Source organism: Malus sylvestris, chromosome 6, assembly GCF_916048215.2.
Source record: "Malus sylvestris chromosome 6, drMalSylv7.2, whole genome shotgun sequence".
NCBI classification, from domain to species: domain Eukaryota; kingdom Viridiplantae; phylum Streptophyta; class Magnoliopsida; order Rosales; family Rosaceae; genus Malus; species Malus sylvestris.
Genome location: NC_062265.1, coordinates 34,579,546 through 34,592,212, shown reverse-complemented (window position 1 = coordinate 34,592,212; position 12,667 = coordinate 34,579,546). Strand labels below are relative to the sequence as shown.

Here is a 12,667-nt window from a genome sequence, read left to right as displayed (position 1 = left end):
TCTTTCAAGTTTCATGATCCGGACCCTTGAAATTTGATATAACAGCTATAAATAGAGGTCACTTTAAAAATTATAAGAATTTTAATCGTTGGATCAAATTTCAATTGCTTGGATTACGATATTTGATAGATTAGGACCAATGGATCCGAAGATGATTCATGTCCTTCCTTCATGGTTGTAACTTGTAACGTATAAGAGTTTTTTTCACACTGACTACCACGTGTGTCGAAAAGTTAAACATGATTCCACTTTGCGAGAGAGATTTTTTAAATTTATCAGACATGAAGTGTAATAATACAATTATTTATAATGATTTGTATTATAACACTTATTGTACTGAGATATGTTACTGACACACTGAAAAATTTCTACTTTGAGACTGCAATTCTCTCAACACAAGTCAAACCCACCTTCCATTTCAACCATTCCATTTATTTTTACTTATACTCCTACACCAGTAGTTTCACTTAAAAGCAGTCAGTACCAAGTATTAGAAGCCTTGTGTTAAGTACTTATATTAAAAGCAATTATGCCTTCTTGTTTTAATTACAAGGTCTCAATGAATTTGTTTCACTAATTAAAGAGAGATTAATTTGCACTATACTTGTTTCATTTAGTGGTTCAATTACTTATATGGAGATTTAATTTAGTTGGTGAGTTTAATTAACTTAATTGTTCCATAAAAAATAAAAGATCCATAAATTACAATGCATGTTAAGTACTTATATCAATATGTCGAATATATATGTCTGGTAGTACGTAGCTTGTGCCTAAAATATTAATTATAGTTGGAAAATTGTTTGATGAGTACTGTATAGTCCAATTAAGGGAAGACATGCATGTATGCATATGCAGGAAGGGGTGCTCGTAAATCTTGTAGGGGTTGTGTTTGTTCATTTGTGCGAATTTGCGTAACAGCTACAAGGGAATAAGAATGATTACAAGATAAAATAGATCTCCTTGAATCCATTTATTACGATTTTTTTTTTGAACAAACAATATTATCTATACTAAGGAGTGGGAGGTTGGGTTAAGCCTCATAATAAGCTAGCAATAATCTGGTTTAAATTCGACTTTGACAAGAATAGAACCGAAAACCTCTTACTTATAAGTAAAAATAGATACCACTAGATTATGTACGAAGTGGATAACGAGACGTTGCAGTCGGTTGTATCCTGTTTTCTCTAAGAAAGTCTTAACCTTTCCGCGAATAGTAATGAGTCTTCACGAGAGATCAAAGCTCAAATCTCAAAGCCTCAAAGGCATATTAAAAGGTGTTGAATATTTTCATAATTTTCATCCTTATTAGTGCTCGATCGATACATGCATTTATCCTTCGTCGGATAATATCTTATGGTGGTTTTTGAGCTGATTTCCCAGAGTAAGATGAGAAATGGAATTCAATTGAAATTTTTTGGGTGCGTAATTCAAGGGTATTCAACGATCAAAATAATAAATAATAAATTATTTAGGTATTCCATTAATGAAAGTAAAATACTATATTTGAATTAATTACATATGTGAATCTGTCAGGATATCAAGTTACAATAAAATTTTAAATATATTTAGATTTTGTTAGATTAATCACCGATTGGGTTCGAACCCACGCCAACATGCAACTCCTTTCTACCAATGTGGTAAAATGCCACTTGCTTAAAATATATTTTTGTTTGAAAATTTAAAATATTTAGTAAATATTTGTGTTAATGATATATCAGAATTACCTCTAATATTCAAGCCTAAATCCTGCTGCAGTTACATTTTTAACGGTAATAGTGCAGCGGTTCCAAATTAAAAAAATTTACCAGGCTTAAATGAGAGAGGATTGTAAATAATTAGGGATCAAGACAAGAATTTGAAAATCAATCCAAACTCCTTTCAAATTCGTAGTCTCGAGGGAGTAGGAGGATGTGATCAAGATCCAATAAATTAAGAATTAGGGTTTCATATATATATAACTATTATTAGCACTCAAAAAATCTAATTATATACCCCTCACAAGTGTATTTTTCTTTATAATTATAGAAAGTTTGGAGCGCCAAATTAAAATTTTAAAATGCTAATAACAATTCCCTATATATACAATTATATATACACATGTACACATAATATATATATATATATATATATATATATATATTATATATCGCTTCTGTTGATGTTGTTGTGGTAGTATACTACTACGTACCTACTCATCAAGTCTGAGCAAACAGTTTCTAAACTTCCAATATTGTTCTTGAGTAGTCTAGCTCCCTAGCTAGCTGGAGGAAATTATGTCGTCATACACGATCCATCCTCGTATCATACATAAACTTATATGGTTCGTCATGAAGCTAACTGAATGATACATCAACTTGTTAGGTTTGCTTTGTCTGGTGTTGGTTATTTTGTTTGGTTTGAGGTGCCCTGATATTTATTATTGATGTCTTATCTATTTAAAGACTGAATTGGAAATATGCATGTTCTAGTCCACCTCGCTTATTCTTTGTCTTGATCAATAAAACTCCTCGTATCGTTTATTCCTCGTCTATTTTTCGTTTTTTATATATAATTTTTTAATATGGACACATATGCACTTTGTTCCCTCCCCATATAGACATGCATATATATTTTTCTAATGATCTGAAGAACGGTCATTCTCTAATTGACGAATGATCTGTATGTATATTGCAATTCCGGTCAAGCCCTAGCTTATATGAGACACACACGTACGTGCAGACACAAAATTAACCTTATTAATGGACAGTTTCTCGATCCTTAAGTTTCTGAATTCAGCTGATTCAAGGCACTATATATCATAGCCTTATTATACTAATAGCTATATATATATATATATTATATTATATCCAATTAATGGTTTCATTATTTCTCAAATTATCATATCACGCGTGTTCATTTAAGAAGCCATTTGGAATGACGAGGACCGAGCAAATTAAACGAGTTAATCAAATTGATATATGAATTAGTAGAAGTAATATTAAAGGATCTTAATAGTCTGTTGCAGCAAGTTATTGCTATTAAATTATGGAAGGTTTCGTGGCAGGGAAAATACGTAATATTGGGTAGCAGCTGCATCTGCATCTGTTTTTTCAAGAGCCATTTAAAGAGATTATTTAATACCTCTACTAGAAAATTGAAATGTATAGTGACAAAAACAATCAAACAATTCTCCCTTCAACATATGAAAATGGAGAATACCTAAAATCACAACTTGCATGATTGAGATTAAAAGTTCGGGTGTAATGGAGGTTATCAACATTAAACACTGGTTAATATTGTTAATTTAATTTAGAAAAAGGTTGCTTTTCTTTATATCTATATGCAGTGGCAGAGTCAGAATTTCATGTGAGGGGGGGCCTCACAACATGAAGTTGGAGTAAATTGCACAAATATCGAAATACCTATCAAATTCAATACAAAGAACTAAAAACATTGTACAAACTCAAACACTTGAATGTGAGGTAAAGAGTTATGGCAAGAAAATTAAAAAATATTACCAAAGGACTAAAGAAAATACAAAGAAAATTTGATGACAAAAAAAGGATGCAAGAGAGATGGAGCGAAAGAAGGCGGCGTAAAGGAAGAGAGAGTTTGGACTGAGAAGGGACGCACTTGAATTTTACTAGTATTCGACTGATAAAGTAGCATAAAAAAGGCATGATGGGGCCATAACTATTTTGGTCCCTTAGTGGCTCGGCCTCTGTTTATCTGTAGCTTCCTATAATCATCCCATTTCCTTGCTTGCAAAGACAACCATTGCATCAATGGATACAGTGGTGAAGCTACATAGGGACAAGGAGGGGCGACCGCCCCTCCCCTCGCCGGAAATGAAGCCCAGGAGTGAGTATCCGTCCCTCATCTCGCCGGAAATGAACCCCTGCTTTCTGCTGCTGCTGCGCAGGCACTGCGCGCGGCAGTTCAGTTTTCTGAAAACCCCAAGCCAAACGGTGTCGTGTTGGACGTAGAAAAAAGAAAACCCCCTTAGGTAGAACGGTGTCGTTTGTATTCATTGGAAAATGTAAATAAATAAGACTGACATATGGGGACCACTCATCCAAATTAACCTTATTGGAGCCCCCACGAACCAGCTCGAGAAGACAAGCCAACCTTCAAGCCACTGCCCAGATTCCCCCTTCGCGCCTTAGCCCTTCCGCTCCAAGTTCCAGCCTTCAAGCCAAGCCACTGCGCAGCTTCAAAGGCTTTCATAGCTTACCTGAATTCCTCTCCAAAACTTGACGACAACAATATATAAGCTTATAGCTTACTTGAATTCCTCCAAGCTGGCTCCTTCATCTTGATTGAACCTCCAAATGACACAAGTCAAGAACACTTGAAACATGAGATTAAAGTCTAGTTTGTATAAAATCCCGAATTAAAAAAAAAATTCCAAACCTGATTGCATGTCCAAATCCTTTACCTAAACTTGTTTGGCTCGACTCACTAAATCCGTAGGCGAAAACATTTTGTCAAATTGACGAGCAAAAAGAAAGTTACGAATTTTCAATGATTTTTTTATAGGGAAAACGGAGGGAGGCTGAGCTTTCCGGAGAAGTCGAGATTGATGAGAATAAGAACTAAATAGCATTCTGGTTTAAAATTAAACCCACGTGGCTGACTAAACTTGTATCTTTTGGGACTTTGTAATGTGGTGAAACTAGATTTCACCTCATAAGCAATTATGAAGATGCATAGTAATTTTTCATCAAAAAAAAAATATAGTGATAATTTTGATGAATTTCGAGAGTTGTGAAAGCTATAAGTTAGTGTATAAGCTTCTTACATTGGTTTTGGTATTACCGGTTGCAACCGCTTCAGTGGAAAGAGTATTTTCTACTATAACTATTGTGAAAACACAATTGCGTAACAAAATGGGAGATCAATGGTTGAAGGATAGCATGGTTGTTTACATTGAGAGATATTTTTGCTTTTATTGATAATGAGCCTATTATACGATATTTTCACAACAGGAGACGTTGTCAATAACAATTGTAATTTATTTGTATTCATAAATTATGATCGACATTAATAGTGTCTACTATATATCCAAAGGGATTTAGTTGTCTACATTTTTGCACCTCTTACCCTTTTATATTTCGCCCCTCCCCTCAACAATTCCTGACTTCGCCACTGAATGCACAACAAGTCGATTGTATGTGCAGATAAATTTTTATGAGTACGTAAGTTACATGGTGTTTGATCTTACTTGTGAAGTTATTACGCATACAAAATTAAAGTGAAAGAAATTCAACTAATTAATATTCAAAGAAATTTCCCAACCAGGACTAATGAAATGAGAAATTAAGCTGATATCAGATTTCAAACTCAGTACTACAAAATCTGAAACTTGTTGAAGTATAGTTAGCTAGAAAATGCAAATCAAGGCAGAAGAAGGCATGCAGGGAGGTTGCAGTGACCGTGTGGTTTTTAATGTGGTATTTATCCGATTGGATGCATGGTTGTGGCTTCTTAATTAATTTGCGAGTCGTGCCGTACTTATTTTGCTAGATTTGCCATAAATATATACCTAAGCTAAGTACACTGTATCGTATACGCATGTCACACCCACGTATACAAATTTAGGGAAAACCTAGAAGCCAAAGGCCCAAAATGGAGAAACCCAAGCTGACGCGGGAGCCAAGGCTTAAAAAAAAAAAAACAAAATGAAAACTTCTCTTGGCATTGGAAATTCAAATAATAAAGGCATTGTAATTTATTTTAGGGAGCTTTAATTAAAAAAGCTTGGACCAACAAATATTTAACCAAAAACCATCCTAAAATGTTATTTAACCAAAAAGACTCAAAATTTAATAAAAAACCATCCAAAACTATTATCCACAGTCCAAACTTACAAGCCCAACCCACTATAAATCTACATTTCCGTAAATACCCCTAAATGATTCGATATTGTCCCGACTCTTCACTAACCTCAAACCAGCACAAAACTGCCATAATAACTCCCTGTCTTCCTATCAATCGAATTCCCCAATTTCAAAAATCACCAAATCAAAGTTCAAATTAAAGTTGAAAAATGAAGCATTCATCGGAATAAAGCCACCGAAACAAGTTCAAAGAAATTCAATGGTAGAAACAAGTTCAAACAAACCGGCGAAAAAGTGGTGCAAAACGTACCAGAACCGCCGTCGGAACAAACCCGCGAAAAAGATGTGGTAAACGTACTAGAACCTTCATGTGAACAAACTGGAGAAAAAGAAGTGCAAAACGCACCAGAACCATCGTCAAAACAAATCAAAGAAAAACTAACACTGTTTATGGAAAAAAAAACTAACACTGTCTCTGGAAATAAAAAACCTAAACATAAAACTGTTTTTGAAAAAACATAACACTATTTCTAGAAAAATCAAAACATAACACTGTTTCTGGAAACAAAAAAAAATAACACTGTTTCAGGAAAAAAATCAGATACAATGTGTAAAAACTAACACTGTCTCTGGAAAACTAAAACTGTTTATGGAAAAAAATCAGTACCATCATTGGAACAAATCGGCGAAAAACTAACACTGTTTCTAGAAAAAAAAAACCAAAATATAAAACTGTTTCTGGAAAAACAAAAAAAATAACACTGTTTCTGAAAAAAAAAACCAAAACATAAAACTATTTTTGGAAAAAAAAAAATAACATTTAAAAAAAAAACTAACACTGTCTTTGGAAAAAAAAAGAAACCAAAACATAAAATTGTTTTGGAAAAACTCAAAACATAACATTGTTTTCAGGAAAAATAATCTGATACAGTGTTTGTTTTGTTTGTGTACAAACAAACACTGTATTTGAAAAAAAAAAAACCAAAATATAACACTGTTTCTAGAAAAAATTGTTGGTAAAACTGTATCTGGAAAAAAAAAATACTTGTATCTGAAAAAAAAAACTGAACAAAAAGCTAACAAATCTCAAATTTATTTTCTGGAGAAACAAACGATGAACTACACTAAAGAAGAAAAATTGAAAAACAGTACCTCGAATACACTATGAGAAATTGAAAAACAGTACCTCGAATTCTTCTTTTCTTCTTCATCAAATTGAAAGGTTAATAATCAAATGAATGAGGAGGGAATGACAGATATTCACATTTGACTTTTTTGCCGATGTTGGTGAAAGTGCAGATCCCTTGCTCATCTTTATAGAGAAGAGAGAGAGTGAGAAATTTTGGGAGGGAGGGAGAGAGAGAGAGAGTGACAAAATCATACCGTTTTGCTTGTAAGAGATCGTTTCCGATTTTCACAGAGATGGAGACGGCTCAAAATTAGGTTTGGGGTCGAAGTTGTGGTTTTTACATAGTGATAGAAATGGAGTTGCTATGCGAGATTAGAAAGAAAAAATGGAAGGTTTTGAATGTCAGGAAAAAATGGGAGAGAGAATATGAGAGAGATCCATAATGAAGAGAAATTAACGGACAAAAGCTTGCCGTTAGGGATAAAATCGTAAACTCAATATTTGGGCCATTTTAATTAGACTGATTTAGTATTGGGCTTTGTCCTAACCATTAAATAAAGTTATTACATGGTTTTTTGTTAAAACTCAAAGTTTTCAAACAATTTTCATTAGTTTTCCTTTTATTTTAATGACATAGGAACTTGTTAAGTCATTTTTAGAGAGTTTCTTATGAAGTTGTGGTCTATTTATGCTTCTTTATCTTTAGTTCCTTTAAATATTGATGTATTAGAAGCCATTGATGAAGTTGAATGAATTAAAATATATTTTGCTTTGTGCAATTGAAGTGAGTGATTTCTCCTTCCCCAATCAAGCATTTGACTTGGTCATGTGAGCGAATCCACGATTAGTGATATGATCTAGCTCTGTTGTCCCTGGTTGAGTGATTCCCAAATTATCTATCCCTCGTCTCCTCGAGAACTCTTGGCTTCTCCTGCATCACAAGCAGAACAACTGTAGGAGGTTTCCAAATTTCAATCCAAAATAGTTCGAAATCAAACTGTCTTTCCACCGTCGAAATTTTTGGGATTGATTTTGTCTCAAAATTTTCGGAACAAGATTCAAACTACATATATTTTTTCAAAATTTTCAAAAAAATAAGTGTACGAAAATTATTTCCTTTTTTTGTTTTTGTTTTTTTGCATTTGTTTTCAAGCGATTTGATTAGCTATAGTTGTCTACTTTTATATCTCCAACACCATCCATGAAATCACATATGCATAGATGGACTTCCTTGAAAATGGAGGTACAATAATTAATACACAAAGATTCGGGCCTATTAGTGTACAAAAAGTGCTACTACACAGGGCCCTGATTCAGAAAGACCCTTAAATTTTCTTTATATGTATACAAATACGTGGATGATACTAAATATGGTTTTAGCGCTAGTGGTTTAGTCCTTGTGCCTTTGGAGATAAGGAAACAGTCCTGGCCAATCAAACAAACTTATTTTTGTTGCACATATGAACAAATTAAGTTCACTAATTAGCTTATAACAGTGCATGATTGAATTGGGATTGGGATTGAGATTGAGAGTGAGATTGAGACTGAGAGGAGTCTGCTTGCTGTAGGCATTTTTTCCTGTATCTCCATGCTACTTGAATGTATCTTGCTGCAAGGCCTCTCCAGTAAGGTGACTCATACCTGCCAACAAAACCAAACTTCAACACCCATGTTCGTCGTAAACTATATTGCCACATGCATCCTAGACGATTTCTTGCTGACCATGTATGCATATGTCACCAGTCTTCAATCATGCATTTCGATAGAAATAATTCTCAAGCATATGCATACATGAGATATGAATAGCTTTCAAAAAAAACCTTATGGCTCCTTGAACACGCGGGTTGCGCAAGAATCTGGAGAAAACACTGGTGACTTCTTGAATGTCAGCTGCTCGGAGTGAAAATGCTTCAACGTTTGTTAAGCATCTTACCATCCTGTTGCTAAGCAACCGCTGTCCAGGAATCCTGATCCTTTTAACATCTGCAACAGAAACCACATTGATAAATTGATGTTTTTTGAAAAGTTTGAAGAATGCTCGAGACTGATACCTTTGTTTACCGAAGAATGCTCAAGACACCACGTGAGAAGTTCCTCACCACAAACATCTCCTTCAGATAACGGAATTCTAATCCCATCTTCTCCAATGCTCTCCATTTTCCCCCTCACTATAAAAACCATCTTCTCGATGAGACCACCACGGTACAAAACTTTACTTTCCTTGATGTATGTCGTTTGCCTTAGTCTTCCAAAAATGGAATCTAAGATGCGTTCATCCATCAGGGAAAAAATTCGTACCTGCAGAATTTTCGGAATTTAAAACATGCATTATGAGTTAATATGCGCCAAGCTGATAACTTCGAACCTTGGACAACTAATACTTCTAAGGAAACAAAAAGATCATCATTCAGGCAGAAAGCAGAAAATCCGATATTTGGATCATTATAAGTTTATCAGTTTATGGATTAAAAATCTTAGATATATTATTATTCCGTGATACTAAGATACTCACTTTCTTAATAAACTTGAAGAGATGGCGTCTTATATTTATCTGAATGTTTTCAGGCAGGATTCCCAAAAGCATTTCTTCATTTACTCCTCTGGTTGCTGCATAGGTGTACCGCTCAGCTTCTCGCACCCGCCTTCGGAGCACAATACATGAGGCTTTAATGATCAATTTTTAACATAACAGAATTATCGATTTATGAAGGGATAGTTCTTTTCATAAAGCATTGATTTATTTCTTTTACAATGGATATTATAGCCTAATGCATGAGGAATTGCAATTGCAAAAAAAAAGACGTTATGAATATATACATCATACCTTCTAAGTTCCTCTGGCAAGCGTCTATGCCTCATCCACTGCTCAACATCACGACGTCTAAAGGAAATTTCTAACCGTCTGTACAGAGAAACATATTTTCCTTTTCTTAAATCATAGCAGAAGTCAACTCGGAAAGCTAACTGGCGTTATCTATTCCTCTATTTGAACAGTTGGATGATGTTGAAAAAATAGAGGAACTTACAAGGAAGAAACACTGAAAAACCAAAGATCTACAGCTTCAGTAATGTAAAACCCCAGAAATATATATTTAGTTACAGGGAGCTAGCAAATGTTTAGATGGTTTAAAGTGAGTGTGTAAAAAAAGAAAAAAGAAAAGTGACAAAAGGAATGGAGTACACGTGTGTGTAAGATGATCCCTTCATCTTTTGGTGTTTCGGTGCACTGTTTCCAAAAGGGCAGAAAGGAAGAGTAACAGCCATGGGTTCTCTTTAGGTGTCGAAGAAAGAAAAATGTGTAGGTTAATTTCTAGACATCAAAACTGCAATCCGTTTTCACCTCTATGATCACAACGTCGAGCTCTACGAACGAAGGTAAGAGTTCAAAGCTTATTTGCAGATTCGAAATTATATTTTGGTTGGGGATTTCATGTTAATAACTTTGAAAAAATTCATGTTTGAAGTGCTATATGGTTGAATTGAGAGTTTTGGAAGTCTCAAGGCTGGTCAAACAGTATTATTGAAGAAGACAGAGGTAAAATTTTACTTGATTTGGAGTTATGGAATTCAATTGTGCATTGGTTGTTAGATGGCATTTGATATATGGCTCCTGAATGGATTTCATGGAAATGTTGATTAAACTGCGATTCATGTGAATAAATTTTGGATTTGGTTATTTTGGGGATGTACATGCACTGTGCAGATGGAATTGAGATGGGTTAGTTTAGGTTGGTGCATGTGAACTGTGTATTGATATGTTCATTTTCAGATTAGGCACTTTCTTGGCTTAAGCAAGATCAAGAGATAAGAGTGAACAATTGCGGAAAGAGTTAGTACCTGAAGCTTGGAATATCAGGTAGGGGGACTCACACCTTGGTTAGTGGTTTTCGGTATGTATTATGTATGTAAATATAGATGTGTGCAAGCTATGCATTGGATTTTGTTGTTGTTAGAACTGCATGTTAGGAAAAAGGAGTTTGATTTTTCTAGCATGTGATTTATGTTATTCTAAATTGTAATGACAACCTGAGAGTGAAGTGGGCTGTGTGACTACCTTGGGCTTCGATCCCTTAAACCTCCGGAGGGTCCTATACAAACGGACTCGTACCATTAACCGTAAGGGGAAGGTACTTGTGTATGTGGTATAGGTTATAAGTGGACAATCTCACTACCCTACCTTGTGTTGATATTACTTGAGAATTTTATTTTAGGTACGGTAGTTGCCCGCGTGTTTGGTTGTCAGGACAAAAAGAATGCAAGGATCCCACTATAGTTAATTATGAGCATGAAATAAATTTTAACTCATGCCAAAGCATTTTGTTGTGGAAATTATTTCCTTTATACGTAGTACAAAGATATATCTAATTTCAAACCTAGCTAGGGTGCCTCCCAAGGCGGGGCAAATGATTGTATGTGATGCTCACCCCTACATTTTTAGGTGCTATGCGAGAAATAATGGAAGAGTTGGACTAAGGTGTGCTGTTGTAGCTCGTCAACCTCAAAGCTTCGAGTCAGAAAATCAGCTTTTGAAATGTAAATATTGATTTTCTGGGTTTAGTGAAAACTGTCTGTGTATAGCCTTTTTTGCTTATGTATATATTTATCAAACCCATCACTCATTTGGTTTTGTAATCTGAACTTTTGGGATTTCTGTTGTAAAATGGTTGCTTATGAAATGGTTTGAATGTTATGAATTTTACTTGAACTCTGATATTTATCTTGATATTAATTTTTGAGGCCTTGCGTATCTTAAAGACACAGGAGAATTGTCATGTTCTAAGAATAAAGCATACAACTCTCACGTGTTTATAGGATTCGCGACCCTGTCACAATACATTTTTGGGTCATGACAGATAAAATATAGTGATATTTTTGTTGGCTATCCCACATCGGTGGGGAAAAGAAAAATAATGAGTTTATGTGAAACCCCGTCCCAATTTAAGTGTAATTTTCATATTAACGGATTTATGAGCTACCGAATTACCCTTGAGTTGACTTTGTTTGACCGCCTCGTCAAAATGCGTAGTTTGAATTCTACTAATTTATTCTTAACGTACTTATCGCCACGAATGCGTAGGCGCGAACGGATTCGATTTCGAATTTATAACGAAGATTCTACGTTCGAAACGTCAAACGTTTTCAGATATTTTTGTGTTTCGTTCTATACGTTCTTAAACTACAAACCAAGGGGACCCACTTGGAATTTTTGTCCCCCTTATCCTTGCCCAATTCGGATCCCCCCTAACCTTTTGGGATTTTCTTATCCCTTTTATTATTTTATAACTCTCTCTCTCTCTCTTTCTTCCTCACTTTTCTCCCTCTCTCAAAACTCCCGCACTCTCTCTTTCTCTACAAACCCTCCCTCTCACCTTTGAGCTTCACCTGAGAGGCAACAAAACCACCACCACACCTGGACTGTGATCTCGAAAACCCCAACCCTAGGGAGTGCTCCACCTTGGCAGTCACGATTCTTAATCCCCCGACGAACTCCAACGACATATTGCTGTCTTCGGCGAAGGTAAGCTTCGAGACTCCTTTGATCTTCCTTCCCCGTAGTTTACATTACTTGGTTAGTGATTAAAAATGGCTTTGGTGAAGGTTTTAGCACGAAAAACAACTTGAGGGGCATGGGCATTTCCAAAAATTTGGAAACTTAAAAAACCGTGGTCGTTTGGCCATGTTTAAAGCCATTTTCGGCCAACGCCGGCCACCAATCTAT

General features: G+C 35.1%; 1 protein-coding gene and 1 long non-coding RNA gene across 3 annotated transcripts in view; one reads left to right on the top strand and one right to left on the bottom strand.

Moving 5' to 3' along the window:
• Positions 1–7,867: 7,867 nt before the first annotated feature.
• LOC126627206 (probable cyclic nucleotide-gated ion channel 20, chloroplastic) overlaps positions 7,868–12,667 on the bottom strand; it is a 61,649-nt gene continuing 56,849 nt past the window's right edge. For both annotated transcript variants that reach the window (XM_050296657.1, XM_050296658.1), the window contains exons 9-13: positions 9,773–9,850; positions 9,461–9,590; positions 9,000–9,246; positions 8,769–8,931; positions 7,868–8,589 (exon numbers count right to left, since the gene is read on the bottom strand). In XM_050296657.1, the coding sequence (XP_050152614.1) occupies positions 8,436–8,589; positions 8,769–8,931; positions 9,000–9,246; positions 9,461–9,590; positions 9,773–9,850 (772 nt within the window). In that variant the 3' untranslated portion in view covers positions 7,868–8,435. The remainder of the gene's footprint in view (positions 8,590–8,768; positions 8,932–8,999; positions 9,247–9,460; positions 9,591–9,772; positions 9,851–12,667) is intronic.
• LOC126627208 (uncharacterized) lies at positions 10,111–11,622 on the top strand. Its single transcript, XR_007624933.1, has 4 exons — positions 10,111–10,323; positions 10,413–10,483; positions 10,718–10,804; positions 11,387–11,622. It is a non-coding gene; the product is annotated as an uncharacterized LOC126627208 (long non-coding RNA).